Source organism: Oncorhynchus mykiss, chromosome 6 (genome assembly GCF_013265735.2).
Source record: "Oncorhynchus mykiss isolate Arlee chromosome 6, USDA_OmykA_1.1, whole genome shotgun sequence".
NCBI classification, from domain to species: domain Eukaryota; kingdom Metazoa; phylum Chordata; class Actinopteri; order Salmoniformes; family Salmonidae; genus Oncorhynchus; species Oncorhynchus mykiss.
The window spans coordinates 11,676,715-11,694,843 of NC_048570.1; the positions used below are offsets into that span (position 1 = coordinate 11,676,715).

General features: G+C 43.4%; 1 protein-coding gene across 6 annotated transcripts in view; it reads right to left on the reverse strand.

Moving 5' to 3' along the window:
* Window positions 1-18,129, reverse strand: part of LOC110525095 (semaphorin-6A) — a 92,330-nt gene that overhangs the window by 47,699 nt on the left and 26,502 nt on the right. For all 6 annotated transcript variants that reach the window (XM_036979395.1, XM_036979396.1, XM_036979399.1 and 3 more), the window contains 2 exons: window positions 5,201-5,344; window positions 4,634-4,751 (listed from right to left, as the gene is read on the reverse strand). In XM_036979395.1, coding sequence (XP_036835290.1) covers window positions 4,634-4,751; window positions 5,201-5,300 — 218 coding nt within the window. In that variant the 5' untranslated portion in view covers window positions 5,301-5,344. The remainder of the gene's footprint in view (window positions 1-4,633; window positions 4,752-5,200; window positions 5,345-18,129) is intronic.

Genomic DNA, 18,129 nt, shown 5'->3' on the forward strand with positions numbered 1-18,129 from the left:
CTGTGTGGGAGTCGATAGAGGAATCTAATGAGAGATACCGGAGAGAGGTTTTGGCAAGGAGTATGCTGCAGCACAGGCACGCTGAAGAGCGCCTTCTCAGACCGGTACCATCTGTGCCAGCTATACGCACCAGGCCACCAGTGCGCCTCCCCAGCCCGGTACGTCCTGGGCCTGCTCCCTGCACTCGCCCTGAAGAGCCAGAGACTGTCAGGGAGGCAATGGGGAAGTTGGGAGAGAGAGAGATGAGAGAGATGTTGTGTTCTGCTCAACATCCGACCAGAGGATCCGGTTAGCAGTCTGGTGCAATTTGGGCCGGCTCCACCCTTCTGGCCTCCAGAGTTCCTCCCCAGTCCGGTGCGTCCTGTGTCTCCTCCTTGCACTCGCCCTGAAGTACGTGTCCCCAGTCCGGTACGTCCTGTGCCTGCTCCCCGCACTCGCCATGAGGCGCGTGTCACCAGTCCGGTGCCACCTGTGCCGGCTCCACGCACCAGGCTTCCAGTGCGCCTCCCCAGTCTGGTACGTCCTGTGCCTGCCCGCCGCACTCGCCCTGAGGTACGTGTCACCAGTCCGGTGCCACTTGTGTAGGCTTCACGCACTAGGCATCCAGTGCGCCTTCCCAGTCCAGAGCTTCCGGCGACTCTGTCACGCGTGACTAGTGGGTGTTCTAGGTTTATTATTTCTATGTTGGTGCTCTTGGTATGGTTCCCAATTAGAGGCAGCTGAGGTTCGTTGTCTCTAATTGGGGATCATACTGAAGGGTTCCCTGTCTCCACCTGCTTTGTGGGATATTGTTTTGAGTTAGTGCATGTAGCACCTCTGATGTTACGGTTCGTTGTTTGTTTCTTTTTGTTTGGAAGTTTCGCTTAAATAAATATGTGGAACTTTAATCACGCTGCGCCCTGGTCCGTCTCTCCACACAACCGTGACACACACGCCAACACAATTTACAAATGAAGCATTTGCATTTAGTGAGTCTGCCGCGGATATTCTCTTGGCAAGTGCATGAATTGGACCATTTTCCTTTCCTGCTAAGCATTCAACATGTAATGAGTACTTTTCGGTGTCAGGGAATATGTATGGAGTAAAAAGTACATTATACAGATACTTAAGTAGTACTTGGAAGTATTTATACACCACTGTTCTATAGTAAACCTGTAGTATTTTTTTCATGTGAGATTAAGAATTGCTGAACAGCTAGTCAAAGAAAATCACTGACTCTTAGGAGATGAAAGTGTAATATCCTGGCATGTGAATAACGTCCTTAATTTAAAAAAAAGAGCAGAAAAAAATGTACAGCATATTAAAACAATCCACAACAGACATGAACTGAGTGCATAATTAAAATTAAATATTACATTTTTGTGGAAGAATTAACATGTTAAATGTTAAGCCGCAAATAACAGAAGAGAATGACTTAATCAAGGTAACTGTTTTACTCCCACAAATAACGGCATTTACGACATCTGCTGGAGCGCCACCATTGCCAAAGATGACGTTTTAACATTTGTATTAAGCCACTTATTTACAATTTTGTCAGTGAATATGTTTGTTTGTCCTGCTGCTAAAAGATTGTGTGGTGTTACTGCCAGTGTAAAACAGGAGCCAAAAGCATTTATACCATTCACAAAATGGCGTTTGATTTTGGAAACAATTTCCACTGACCATCTGCAGGCAGCACACTTGGAGATGATTGGTCATCAGGCATGGAATCATGACCCTACCTACAACTGGCCCCAAAACATTGGGCCCTCAACACTGGCCCCACAACACTGGCACCACAACACTGACAACAGACTGACAAAACACATTTCATTGTGTTTTGACTTTAAGAGCCTCTACGGAGGTCTGAATGGACAATATTCAGCCCAATATTTAATTATGTTGTGTGTATTGAGCTGTTTGCTCAATATTATTGGACTATTGGACTGTTTTTACTCGTATTATTACCTATCCTGATGACTAGTCACTTTACCCTGTCTTCATGTACATATCTACCTCAAATACCTGGTACCTCTGCACATTGACCTGTAGATAGCCCCATTCTTGTTTATTTTATTCCTCTTATGTTGCTATTTTATTATTGTAATGAAACAGCAGGGAGCAGGTCTCGAACCTATCGACTGTGCCGCAAAAGCATGCTCGTGTGGCAGGGACGATTTCCACGCTTATAAACCCAGGGTCGTTACACTATTATTTAACTGTCGTTGGGAAGGGCCGCATGCAAGCCTTTCACGGTAAAGTCGACACCAGTATTCGGTGCGTGTGACAAATAACATGTGATTTGATTTTATTATGATTTGACTTTGAAAGAACATCTAACTATTTGCGTTATACTGTTAGTCATCTAGTTGTATGTATATATATCTATTTGTATTCAGAAATCTCGGTATCCGTTTGGCTTTGGTGGCAGCATTCCATCGTTTCAAACATTTCTCCCAGTTAAAATCAATCTACTCTTCACAACGACAGCAATTCCAACAATTCCTGCGTCACATTCCCTCCTCACCATCTGTCCGTTGGCATTTGCGTCTGCTTTAAATATGCTGGAGTGAAACACACTGTGTTGTCTTTACACCACACCCCACTAATAAATCCCTCACTTTCCCATTTCCCCCAGGCCCGACCAGGAGCAGGTAGCAGTCAGACCAAAGGCTGGGACTCCAAAGCTCCCAACACCTCCTTAATGACCACAGATGTGTTCAACAGGCCTGCTACTTAGGAACCAGGCTTCAATGGCCACTTATTTAGTAGCGCTCTCAAAAAACAAAATGACTCATTGTTGCTTTCAACAGCATCCAATCAACTTACTATGTAATTAGGCCAATACAGAAGCCGACACAGATACAGAGCAATTTGATCTGAATTCCCCATGCTGTGGCTTTGTTAAATTTGTAACCTCTATAGTCAATTTTTTCAAGCAAGCTAGGTAAGTTTAAAAAAAAACGATGATACAAAATGAAATGAAATCAATATGCTTCCCCATTGAGAAAACTATTGATGCAGACTCCCCCGTTTCCATCACAGAACCTCAGTTCCAGTCCAGAACCAAGCATCTAGTTTATCCAGTGTCTGCCCCGAGCTATTAGTCTGCCCAAGTCATCGTCTGTGTCCGAATGCCCATACTAGCCTTCTACATGTTTAAACCCCATACTCATTACGGTCGTTTGATCTAGTAGAATTCACTCTCTTTTCCAACTAATGTGTTTGACAACGGCTGATAATCAGATAAATTGATGTGCTGTACCAAAATGAACGAACGGTGGGCGTCAACAATAGCGCATTCGATGATGCATTCCGAGTACTATTTTCGAAATTCAGACACATCCAATGTCTTTAAGTCTCTTAATATGTTTTTTTGTAATTGGTTATAATTTATTGATTGTATTTGATTTATAAATGTATTCAGAGGATTTGAATCTAGATAAAGCAAAGCCAGTTCAGAAAGGGAACCCGAGTGCCTGCATCAGGTGAAATTGCACCAATTAGATGCTAGCAACAATCAAGCCTACATTATTTGATGGTCCATTTAAACTGACCGTTCTGCTCACATATCCTGCTGCCGCTTGCTGCTGCCGCTTGCTGCTGCCGCTTGCTGCTGTTGCTAGTCTGTGTTTCTTCTATTGCTCCCACCACCCCACCTGTTAGGTTCTGTGTTACTGATGGGCTCACTGCTTGTAGGTCATTTTATATATCGATATTGATGCTTTGCTTGGGCAGTGAGCTACCCTGAAGGAGAAGAGCCTATATCGCCAAGACTTACATGATTCATTATTTAATAAATGGTTAAACATATTTATTTTCTGAATTGATTTTAATTAAACTGAACTGATTGATTACCTGGTTTAGTTTAATATTTCACCATTGGTAGTTTTACTGTCTCTAGTGTCTATTGTAAATGTTGATGTTGTCCTGTTTTTATTCTTTGTTTGTGTTTGTGTATATGAACTTTGAACTGAAACGTGAGATATACAATAAGTTATAAGTATCTAACAGGACTCTGTGGGGTATCATCTGACAGGGATCTGTGGGGTATCATCTGACATGACTCTGTGGGGTATCATCTGACTTGACTCTATGGGGTATCATCTGACATGACTCTGGGGTATCATCTGACATGACTCTGGGGTATCATCTGACATGACTCTATGGGGTATCATCTGACATGACTCTGGGGTATCATCTGACATGACTCTGTGGGGTATCATCTGACAGGGATCTGTGGGGTATCATCTAACAGGACTCTTTGGGGTACCATCTAACAGGACTCTGTTGGGTATCATCTGAAAGGAATCTGTGGGGTATCATCTAACAGGACTCTGTTGGGTATCATCTGACAGGGATCTGTGGGGTATCATCTAACAGGACTCTTTGGGGTATCATCTGACATGAGTCTGGGGTATCATCTAACAGGACTCTGTTGGGTATCATCTGAAAGGAATCTGTGGGGTATCATCTAACAGGACTCTGTTGGGTATCATCTGACAGGGATCTGTGGGGTATCATCTAACAGGACTCTGTTGGGTATCATCTGACATGACTCTGTGGGGTATCATCTGACATGACTCTGTGGACTATCCAAAACTGGAACAAATATGAGAGCTAGTGACTTGAGAGAAAAGGGGCGGGAACTGACCTGGCAGCGATATACAACGTTCGGTTCATAATCATGACCAGCTGGATGTCCAGTTTGTGCCGTTGTGTATTGTTTCTTCCAGGTTTGTGTCCAACAAAAGCCGGATACTGCCTTGTATCTGTAGAGAGGGAGGAACAAAAACAATAAATATAGGAAGCAATCCCCCCTCTAGCAAGGCAATGTGTTTTTTTTTAAAGCCTGACAGAGAGAAAGGTCTCTCTGAGGTTGCTGGAGGATGCTCCAACACTGTAGGGCTGGGAGGAATATAGGGTCTACCAATACAGAGAGAAAGAACAATGAGCCTCACATGGTATTTATACTATCACACACTGCATTAAAGCCCCAACAGGAAAATACAGGATTACCCTTTGATGTAGGGTGGGCTCCATTTCAAATGCAGCTTTAACTCCTCCATTTTTTATGTTTCCCTGGGCACCAAATTACATTCTACCTTCCAAAAGCACTCAGAGGGGAGAGGGGAGAGGGGAGAGACGAGGAGAAGGTAGTGGGAGGCGGTGGTTGGAAAACAGGGTGTTGGGGGAGTAGGAAATGGCTTGGTGTACTCACAGTTGCCATGTGAAATACTGATTGGCTCCGAGTCTTCTGGGAAGCCAGCCCCGGCAATCTGCAGTAGCGTGAAATACAGCAACAAGGCCTCAGACCTCATTGTAGCTCTGCTGGTTCCTTCCTCGATGACTTATTTACTTTAGCCTGTGAGGAGAAGACCAAGAAAAAAATCTGTTAAACAAATAAAGTCCATCTGAATTAGCTGTTTCTGTTTTTCATAGCCGATGCAATCTGTCAGATATGTATGTATATATATATATATATATATATATATATATATTGTGATGACTCAATAGCTGTATTGCAAGCAAAACAAATGAATTGGGTTAGCGAGGTAATATGAGTCATAGATCGATGGCAGGCCAGGTCTTGTTGAAGTAGGCATGTTGTGATTAACCGAGCAGCATCAGGAGTGGGAGTTCTACTGGACTGCATCCTGGCCAATAAGTTGAATTAATAGGAGAGCTTCCATGATATGATCCTGGTGTCTGGGCAGAGTTAATAGGCCAGCACTTTCCTCAGTACATGATAATCAACATCTAAGAGTTGGCGCCTGATTGCTGACTGGATTTACAGCAGCCCGTGACCATGCTGATGTTTCTATTCTCCTTCTTGTGCATTGTGGAAACAAATTACTTCTATAAATCATCCAGACAATTATTGCAGCCATAATCTAATCAAGTATAAGCATTTAATTCACAGACCTTTTATCCTGGGCCAAACGGTAACCACTGGGCACAGGCATCAATTCAACATCTATTCCATGTTGGTACAGAGTCATTTCATTGAAATGACGTGGACACAACATTGATGTACATAGCCTCGTTATTGTTATTTTACTGTCGCTCTTTTGTTGTTTACATTTTTTTTTTACTCTGCATTGTTGTTTAAGGGCTTGTAAGTAAGCATTTCATGGTGAGGTCTACACTTGTATTCGGCGCATGTGACAAATACAGTTTGATTTGATTCAACCAATGTGTGCCCAATGGGGGGGGGGGGGTGAATAAAATTTCTATGGTATGTTAACAGTCGTTTAAACCAGGCACATTTGTTCACCGGCTCTGTATTGTGTCTCGGAGAAGAACAAAGAGAGAGAGAGAGAGAGAGAGAGAGAGAGAGAGAAGGAGAGAGACATAGAGAGAGAGGAGAGAGAGAGAGAGAGAGAGAGAGAGAGAGAGGGTGGAATGCGAGAGAGGGAGAGAGAGAGAAGGAGACAGAGAGAGAGAGAGAGAGAGAGGGTGGAATGCGAGAGAGGGAGGGAGAGAGAAGGAGACAGAGAGAGAGAGAGAGAGAGAGAGAGAGAGAGAGAGAGAGAGAGGGTGGAATGCGAGAGAGGGAGATAGAAGGGGGTCTCTCTCCATGCTCCCGTGAATCTCATTCAGAAAGAGAATGAAAACACTATTCACTGGGAGATTCACTTTAACAGTGAGGAGAATAGAAATAAAACCCGGGGAACGACCTTGGTCGTTGAGTTTCCTCCTCGCGGGGGTAATCCCTCACTTCACCTGTTTTATACACATACTGGCACAATAACAGACAGGAGACCTGGGTATAGGCCCTGGGTATCTCTGTTAGCCCCGTGCATTTTCACTTTCCAAGACAAAATAAGATTCTGCACGTACACCACTATGGGGGCTGTTTTGTTTCATGAACCTTGACCAGGAAGTCGTGCAGTAATTGATGGATTGATGAGCAGAATGGGGCGGAGACATACCAGTGTTCATGTGGGACTGTCTATTGTGAATGACAGATGGAGCTAGGGAGAGAGGCAACAAACACAGAAAAGTAACACAAGAATTGCTAACTCAATACTGTATCACAAAATTATCCATGGGAGCAGAATCGATAATGATGTTCCAAAATATAGCTCTATAATTTCTAATTTAGACACTACAGGCCACAATGCAACATTATTGTACCTTCTAACTGCAGACAAATGTATGTGTAATAGTTAACCTCCAGTTTTCAAAACAAATGCAACATTACAGAGGAACTCAATTCACAATGTCTTCATCAATTCCAAATCAACGCAAAATTAACAGAAAATGTCACCAAGTCATTGGATTTAGGTTAAAAATTGGGTGAAAAAAATTAATTCCTTTACGCTGATGACTTTTTGCAAATCGAATCAGTTTTCTACATTGATTCAATGTTATCACCTTTAATTTTTGGGTTGAAATGGAGAGGATACAACGTTGATTCAACCAGTTTTTGCCCAGTGGGAATAACTGCAGCTCCCACAGTCCTAAACTCCATTAACTTTATTCATAAACACATTACCAGCCTAACAATATTATCTTTGCTGTTGCATCAACATGTAATCTGAGGGCATGTGGCCACCACACACAATAAGACATATTTCATTCTGTAATCTAGGGGCATGTGGCCACCACACACAATAAGACATATTTCATTCTGTAATCTAGGGGCATGTGGCCACCACACACAATAAGACATATTTCATTCTGTAATCTAGGGGCATGTGGCCACCACACACAATAAGACATATTTCATTCTGTAATCTAGGGGCATGTGGCCACCACACACAATAAGACATATTTCATTCTGTAATCTAGGGGTATGTGGCCACCACACACAATAAGACATATTTCATTCTGTAATCTAGGGGTATGTGGCCACCACACACAATAAGACATATTTCATTCTGTAATCTAGGGGTATGTGGCCACCACACACAATAAGACATATTTCATTCTGTAATCTAGGGGTATGTGGCCACCACACACAATAAAACATATTTAATTCTGTAATCTAGGGGTATGTGGCCACCACACCCTATAAAACATATTTAATTATTTAATCTAGGGGTATGTGGCCACCACACACAATAAGACATATTTAATTCTGTAATCTAGGGGTATGTGGCCACCACACACAATAAGACATATTTAATTATGTAATCTGAGGGCATGTGGCCACCACACACTATAAAACATATTTAATTCTTTAATCTAGGGGTATGTGGCCACCACACACAATAAGACATATTTCATTCTGTAATCTAGGGGTATGTGGCCACCACACACAATAAGACATATTTAATTCTGTAATCTAGGGGTATGTGGCCACCACACACAATAAAACATATTTAATTCTGTAATCTAGGGGTATGTGGCCACCACACCCTATAAAACATATTTCATTCTGTAATCTGAGGGTATGTGGCCACCACACACTATATGTAATCTAGGGCCACCACACACTATATGTAATCTAGGGCCACCACACACTATATGTAATCTAGGGCCACCACACACTATATGTAATCTAGGGCCACCACACACTATATGTAATCTAGGGCCACCACACACTATATGTAATCTAGGGCCAACACACACTATATGTATTCTAGGGCCACCACACACTATATATAATCTAGGGCCACCACACACTATATGTAATCTAGGGCCACCACACACTGTAAAATATATTTAATTCTGTAATCTGAGGGCATGTGGCCACCACACCCAATAAAACATATTTCATTCTTTAATCTAGGGGTATGTGGCCACCACACACTATAAAACATATTTAATTCTGTAATCTGAGGGCATGTGGCCACCACACCCTATAAAACATATTTCATTCTTTAATCTAGGGGCATGTGGCCACCACACACTATAAAACATATTTCATTCTTTAATCTAGGGGTATGTGGCCACCACACACTATATGTAATCTAGGGCCACCACACACTATAAAACATATTTAATTCTGTAATCTGAGGGCATGTGGCCACCACACCCTATAAAACATATTTCATTCTTTAATCTAGGGGCATGTGGCCACCACACACTATATGTAATCTAGGGCCACCACACACTATATGTAATCTAGGGCCACCACACACTATAAGACACATTTCATTCACAAGGTGAAGCCCAGTGGACTAGTTCAGAAGGAATGCCATGAAAATACACAACTCCTGCGTCGATGTTCATCTTGATCAGAGTCCTGGGGTTTGGTGTGTCTATCATTAGACGTCTACCCAGTCATCATCAGCATACCCTAACTCTAGCCATCAGCATACCCTACGCTAGCCATCAGCATACCCTACGCTAGCCATCAGCATACCCTACTCTAGCCATCAACATACCCTACTCTAGCCATCAGCATACCCTACGCTAGCCATCAGCAAACCCTACGCTAGCCATCTACAAACCCTACGCTAGCCATCAGCAAACCCTATGCTAGCCATCAGCATACCCTACTCTACCCATCAGCATACCCTACTCTACCCATCAGCATACCATACTCTACCCATCAGCATACCCTACTCTACCCATCAGCATACCCTACTCTAGCCATCAGCATACCCTACGCTAGCCATCAGCATACCCTACTCTAGCCATCAGCAAACCCTACTCTACCCATCAGCATACCCTACTCTAGCCATCAGCATACCCTACTCTACCCATCAGCATACCCTACTCTACCCATCAGCATACCATACTCTACCCATCAGCATACCCTACTCTACCCATCAGCATACCCTACTCTACCCATCAGCATACCCTACGCTAGCCATCAGCCTACCCTACGCTAGCCATCAGCATACCCTACTCTACCCATCAGCATACCCTACTCTACCCATCAGCATACCCTACGCTAGCCATCAGCATACACTACGCTACCCATCAGCATACCCTACTCTACCCATCAGCATACCCTACGCTAGCCATCAGCATACCCTACTCTACCCATCAGCATACCCTACTCTACCCATCAGCATACCCTACACTAGCCATCAGCAAACCATACTCTACCCATCAGCATACCCTACGCTAGCCATCAGCATACCCTACGCTACCCATCAGCATACCCTACACTACCCATCAGCATACCCTACACTACCCATCAGCATACCCTACTCTACCCATCAGCATACCCTACGCTAGCCATCAGCATACCCTACGCTAGCCATCAGCATACCCTACTCTACCCATCAGCATACCCTACGTAGCCATCAGCATACCCTACTCTACCCATCAGCATACCCTACGCTAGCCATCAGCATACACTACGCTACCCATCAGCATACCCTACTCTACCCATCAGCATACCCTACTCTACCCATCAGCATACCCTACTCTACCCATCAGCATACCCTACTCTACCCATCAGCATACCCTACTCTAGCCATCAGCATACCCTACGCTAGCAATCAGCATACCCTACGCTAGCCATCAGCATACACTACGCTACCCATCAGCATACCCTACTCTACCCATCAGCATACCCTACTCTACCCATCAGCATACCCTACGCTACCGATCAACATACCCTATTTTACCCATTAAATTGTGTAATGGGCTGGGATTTAATGAAATAGGTCCATATATGCAGTAGTCTTTATGGGGGTATTTGAAGCTCCCGTGAGAGTCCAACAGATAAACAGCTCAGCGGTGACTGACTGACTGACAGTTAGTTGATTTACACCAGCCTCTGCAGCCCCTGCAGTGTGGGAATAACTCTGGCATCAGCCTGGCAGGATCAGACATGGACCCCTTTCACAGGGGTGTGAACACAGGAACAAACCACACTAACAACACCCAGCAGTAAGTAGAACGAGAGAGAGAGAGAGATAGAGAGATAGAGAGACAGACAGACAGACAGACAGACAGACAGACAGACAGACAGACAGACAGACAGACAGACAGACAGACAGACAGACAGACAGACAGACAGACAGACACACAGACAGACAGACAGACAGACAGACAGACAGACAGACACACAGACAGACAGACAGACAGACAGACAGACAGACAGACAGACAGACAGACAGACAGACTTTTGGACTGAACAGCTCCACTCCACTCCGGGTGAGAACCCATTGATTTGAAATAATAGGTCCGTGTTCTGATTTCCCATGCAAGAAAACTTCACAGGATGGCTGCCACATCACTTGTTTTCACATATCAAAGCACACAGATAGATCAGTGAAGAATAAATTAGATGTTCTGTTGAACCCACGGAGCCTGATAGGAGAAGGAGAGGCCTGTTTCTGAAGAAGATCAGACCAGGAGAAACGCATTACGTAATCGGATTACTTTTTATGAGTAACTAGTAATGCAACACGGTGGTTATTTAGTTACTTTGTCAAGGAAGGTAAGCGTTATTTTCGGAATCTCTGCTGGGCGCATGTTTCCATGATCCAATCTCGACTTGTTTCCTCATTTAGTTCTTGATCAAGAGGAGAAAGGCTGTTTGGAGAAATGTCATGACAGCTGCTGTCCATAAAAATGTATAGAGGGCGAACTTCTGATCTTTGCCATTGATCGCTTCTGTGATAGCAAAGCCCATAGAGGGTTTGCACTTCCATCTAGTGGCAAGTGTTCACTCTATCCATCTCTATGGGTTCGTGTACGCGCGGTCTAATCAGAACTGAGATTTTGAATGAAAAGATAGGAAATCTGTACAGATGTTTGGCTTACAGTATATTTGGCTAATTAAGCAGCCCATATAAAGCACAGCACTTGTAGACAAACACCACAGGAATGAAGCGCCACAGATGAAAGGAAAAACTGGTGAAACAAACCTGAGTAAGTAGCAGAGCGTGGTTCGCCTCGACAGCTGCTTACTGTTGCCCACAGAGGGTAAATTAACTCTGAAGATGATCAAAAACAACAATTATGCGATCCTTTGCTGAGTAAACACTTTGTAGGCTCTCTTTCATGTCCAATAGCACTTATCTGAATATTTACAGATGAGGAGAATTTAGAGACAGCCTACTGTGTGCAAACTGAAACTAAATGTAATTTTCCTGACAGTTGTACCAATGAGGCCTTTCAACACATCCTGGTGTGGATGTCTTGAACTGAACAAAGCAGGCTGGGCGTCTTCCACAGGAGCATCACCAAAGTAAAGACGACCACTGACAACACAGGGACCGCTAGAGTCCAGGGAGCTTCAGCACTGCCCCCCACAGCAGCACAGCAAACATCATTAAATTCCATGTGCCATACAGTGGGGCAAAAAAGTATTTAGTCAGCCACCAATTGTGCAAGTTCTCCCACTTAAAAAGATGAGATATGCCTGTAATTTTCATCGTATGTACACTTCAACTATGACAGACAAAATGAGAAAAAAAATCTAGAAAATCACATTGTAGGATTTTTAATGAATTTATTTGCAAATTATGGTGGAAAATAAGTATTTGGTCACCTACAAACAAGCAAGATTTCTGGCTCTCACAGACCTGTAACTTCTTCTTTAAGAGGCTCCTCTGTCCTCCACTCGTTACCTGTATTAATGGCACCTGTTTGAACTTGTTATCAGTATAAAAGACACCTGTCCACAACCTCAAACAGTCACACTCCAAACTCCACTATGGCCAAGACCAAAGAGCTGTCAAAGGACACCAGAAACAAAATTGTAGCCCTGCACCAGGCTGGGAAGACTGAATCTGCAATAGGTAAGCAGCTTGGTTTGAAGAAATCAACTGTGGGAGCAATTATTAGGAAATGGAAGACATACAAGACCACTGATAATCTCCCTCGATCTGGGGCTCCACGCAAGATCTCACCCCGTGGGGTCAAAATTATCACAAGAACGGTGAGCAAAAATCCCAGTACCACACGGGGGGACCTAGTGAATGACCTGCAGAGAGCTGGGACCAAAGTAACAAAGCCTACCATCAGTAACACACTACGCCGCCAGGGACTCAAATCCTGCAGTGCCAGACGTGTCCCCCTGCTTAAGCCAGTACATGTCCAGGCCTGTCTGAAGTTTGCTAGAGAGCATTTGGATGATCCAGAAGAAGATTGGGAGAATGTCATATGGTCAGATGAAATCAAAATATAACTTTTTGGTAAAAACTCAACTAGTCGTGTTTGGAGGACAAAGAATGCTGAGTTGCATCCAAAGAACACCATACCTACTGTGAAGCATGGGGGTGGAAACATCATGCTTTGGGGCTGTTTTTCTGCAAAGGGACCAGGACGACTGATCCGTGTAAAGGAAAGAATGAATGGGGCCATGTATCGTGAGATTTTGAGTGAAAACCTCCTTCCATCAGCAAGGGCATTGAAGATGAACCGTGGCTGGGTCTTTCAGCATGACAATGATCCCAAACACACCGCCCGGGCAACGAAGGAGTGGCTTCGTAAGAAGCATTTCAAGGTCCTGGAGAGGCCTAGCAAATCTCCAGATCTCAACCCCATAGAAAATCTTTGGAGGGAGTTGAAAGTCCGTGTTGCCCAGCAACAGCCCCAAAACATCACTGCTCTAGAGGAGATCTGCATGGAGGAATGGGCCAAAATACCAGCAACAGTGTGTGAAAACCTTGTGAAGACTTACAGAAAACGTTTGACCTCTGTCATTGCCAACAAAGGGTATATAACAAAGTATTGAGATAAACTTTTGTTTTTGACCAAATACTTATTTTCCACCATAATTTACAAATAAATTCATAAAAAATCCTACAATGTGATTTTCTGGATGTATTTTTCTCATTTTGTCTGTCATAGTTGAAGTGTACATATGATGAAAATTACAGGCCTCTCATCTTTTTAAGTGGGAGAACTTGCACAATTGGTGGCTGACTAAATACTTTTCTGCCCCACTGTATAACCCACTACTCTTGTGTCTCCTGCTCTCTTCATCTCCCCATGTTGAGCGGAAGAAAGCAGTCTGTGGTGCAAGCTGCTGCTTCGTTTTGTCTGGAAAACCATTTTTGAAGGCCCCCGACTGGTGCTTAACAGTTTGACCCCAAAAAGAATGAGGTTACATATTTAAATATCAGAACCTTTCCCAGTGCTGCCAATCATGCAAGATGATACAGACCATGCAACTTAATCAATCTGGAGCAGGCTGAGACGGCTGGCAGAAGGGGAAATTATTACAGATAAGGCAGGCTTGGCTTTAGATGCCTTGTCCCTTTTGAGCCAGTATTATCTACTCTACCCTCCTCTGATGGAGCTCTGTCTTCTTCTGCATTCCATTCTTGTAACCGTGCTGTTTACCCATTTATTTCCAATCCGTCTTTTTACGGCACTGGACAGTGAGTGTGTTGGCACAACCAGGATCATCAGCCCTCTCTGATATTTTGTTTAACCGTAGGATCTGAACGAATGCACCAGTCAGAAGGGCAGGGTGAAAATATAGCCCCCTACTGAGCCGCAACGCAATGGCAAAATGTCACAAAAGCTAAATGTCAAATTACCTGAGGAAAACAAGATGCCACCGTGACAGGATAGCACATAGTGTGTAAATGCGATAGGGCTCTGAATTGTCACATTGTATAATGACGATTTGCTGGTAAACTATTTGCTGCTAACAGTTACTGCTGTGTGCCTGTGGCTAAACCTGAGCACTTCTGTGAGTTTTTCCCATCACACTCAAACGTACGTCCAAAAACAATACAATGGGCTGTGAACAAACTAGGCTACGACGTCACTCAACAATATCAAACTAGGCTACGACATCACTCAACAATTTCAAACTAGTTTACGACATCACTCAACAATATCAAATCACCGTAGGCTACGACGTCACTCAACAATATCAAACTAGGCTACGACATCACTCAACAATATCAAACTAGGTTACGACATCACTCAACAATATCAAACTAGGTTACGACATCACTCAACAATATCAAACTAGGTTACGACATCACTCAACAATATCAAATCACCGTAGGTTACGACATCACTCAACAATATCAAAATAGGCTACGACATCACTCAACAATATCAAAATAGGCTACGACATCACTCAACAATATCAAATCACCGTAGGTTACGACATCACTCAACAATATCAAAATAGGTTACGACATCACTCAACAATATCAAAATAGGCTACGACATCACTCAACAATATCAAAATAGGCTACGACATCACTCAACAATATCAAAGTAGGCTACGACATCACTCAACAATATCAAACTAGGTTACGACATCACTCAACAATATCAAAATAGGCTACGACATCACTCAACAATATCAAAGTAGGTTACGACATCACTCAACAATATCAAAATAGGCTACGACATCACTCAACAATATCAAAGTAGGCTACGACATCACTCAACAATATCAAAGTAGGCTACGACATCACTCAACAATATCAAAGTAGGCTACGACATCACTCAACAATATCAAACTAGGTTACGACATCACTCAACAATATCAAATCACCGTAGGCTACGACGTCACTCAACAATATCAAAATAGGCTACGACATCACTCAACAATATCAAAGTAGGCTACGACATCACTCAACAATATCAAACTAGGTTACGACATCACTCAACAATATCAAATCACCGTAGGCTACGACGTCACTCAACAATATCAAACTAGGTTACGACATCACTCAACAATATCAAACTAGTTTACGACATCACTCAACAATATCAAGCACAGCACATCATTTGAACGGCTGCTTTTGAGAGCTTTCATCAGATTAAACATACAACAGGAATCAATAGAGCAACTGAGACAAGCTGTGTGGTTGAGACAAGCTGTGTGGTTCAGACAAGCTGTGTGGTTCCGACAAGCTGTGTGGTTCAGACAAGCTGTGTGGTTCAGACAAGCTGTGTGGTTCAGACAAGCTGTGTGGTTCAGACAAGCTGTGTGGTTCAGACAAGCTGTGTGGTTCAGACAAGCTGTGTGGTTGAGTGCAAAATAAATAAGCACTGCTGTGGGTCTCATTGAAAGTGTTGGGTCTACGAAGTATGGAATTCAAAACGAGTTTCGGTATGGAGAGTATCTGAGGGATGGGTTAGTGCTGTAGGGAGCTCTCGCAGTAGATACATTGTAATGAGTAATCAATAAAACAATGGCATTTTCAGTGGGAATGAGATATTCACAGGCCTTTTTCCTCAAAGGCAAAAGTCTAAACGAGAAAAGTCTTCACGTCAATAAAGTTGCAGGATCACATGTATCCATTTGACTGGTATAAATGCATGAAGGATTTGTAGAGTGGAAAGGAGTGATTTTATGCCATCCCCTTCAGCCCTCGACAACAAAGTAATAGTCTGAGAGGAAATACCTCTTCATCTACATGTACAACTCCTGTAAGAAAAACCCTTGATGACAAAAAGTGATTCAAGCAAATTACCTTAATAGTTCTTCCACGTGTCCTTAACCCATTCAATTGTCTTGCTAACAGACTGGTTGCTACAGTACTCAGTATGGATGTGTGAGTGAGCAGTTGTTCCATCCATCTGTGTGTGAGGAGAAACTGGAGACCACACATTTAGCACACTCCCTCTTGTTTATAATAGGTGTTATATTGGCTTTTGTCTGTGATTCTCAACCTTGGATTATTCCCTTTCTACATGAGCACTCCCACAGACCAGGGTAAATGGCTGGCTTGCTCACGCAGAGCCAATCTGATCTGAACAAGCATGATGCTTATCTCCTCGAGCTAACAGGCTGGCCAGGGGAAATTAGATAGCATGGCGGCTAAAAGCCACTCTGGACTACTGGACATCCAATCCTCACAATAAAAACAACAGAACCTAATGGAATTCTGTTGTCTGTTAGCTACGTGCCTTTATCCAATTCCATTATGAATCATAATTTACTACACAAGGCAACAGGTAACATGTTGAATGCCAACATTCCCTGTCGAGTCATCACCACCAAAATGGTTTCATAGAGAATCAGGGTTGCCCGACCCTTGTGCAAAGTTAAATATTGGTGTGTCTATATCTGAGGAAACCGTACAGTACAGAGGGAATGGAGCAGCCTAGCCTGTTGTACTGGTACAGGTTGCCCTGACCCTCACCTGCTCTGTGACTTAGCCAGGCTCCACCTAATTGGATATCATGCTTTAGACACCTTTAGAACTGATTAGAACCAAGCCAAGCCAATCACAGCACAGAGCTCACTGGTCATGTCAACATCCTCAGACGCAACCGTAGTGCATTGCCATTAGCAATACAGCGAAAAGCCATTTAAGATTCCGTATATGGGGCTGAACTTATTGGTTCCTATTGGTTAAGACCATTTGATGGTTATAGTTAGGGCTGTTGCAGCAACCATATTACCGCTACACCCACAGTCATGAGTCATGATCGCAGTAAAATTCCATGTGACCCTTGAGTCAAGTTAATGTCCTTTTATGCACTCTGGACATACTTTGTTAGTACCCAACTCACTAACTACCATCAGGTCCTAATGGCCTGGTACTCAGGGCTCTATTGTCCCTCCATCAGGTCCTAATGGCCTGGTACTCAGGGCTCTATTGTCCCTCCATCAGGTCCTAATGGCCTGGTACTCAGGGCTCTATTGTCCCTCCATCAGGTCCTAATGGCCTGGTACTCAGGGCTCTATTGTCCCTCCATCAGGTTCTAATGGCCTGGTACTCAGGGCTCTATTGTCCATCCATCAGATCCTAATGGCCTGGTACTCAGGTCTCCATTGTCCCTCTAACCACTCTAACATCAATGCAAATGCAATCAAAAATCGCATTAAACATTTATCAAAACAACATCATACTTTTAAAACTCACCTCACTGTTTTGATCAACTTGAAGAAAGAAGTTCAACAGTAGTTTGAAACAAAGTAAAACATGGTTGTTGTTGATGTTGTTTCAAAGCCTAACACAACAAAATGGACGATGGGTGATTGATTCAAAACACCCATAGAGTTTTGAGCCAAAGCCAGAACCCCCCCCCCCCCCCCCCCCCCCCAGAATTTAAATTATGATTGTGCCGTTATACAATACATAGCCTACCGCATATTACGCATTGGCAGAAAAACATAAAACACCTGTTTAATATTCCATCCGAAAGACAGCACACTTACACAGGGCAATGTCCCCAATCACTGCCATGGGGAATTGGGATATTTTTTAAGACCAGTGGGAAAGAGTGCCACCTACTGGCCTTCCAACACCATCTGGTTTCCCATCCAGGGACCAACCCTGCTTAGGTTCAGAGGCAAGACAG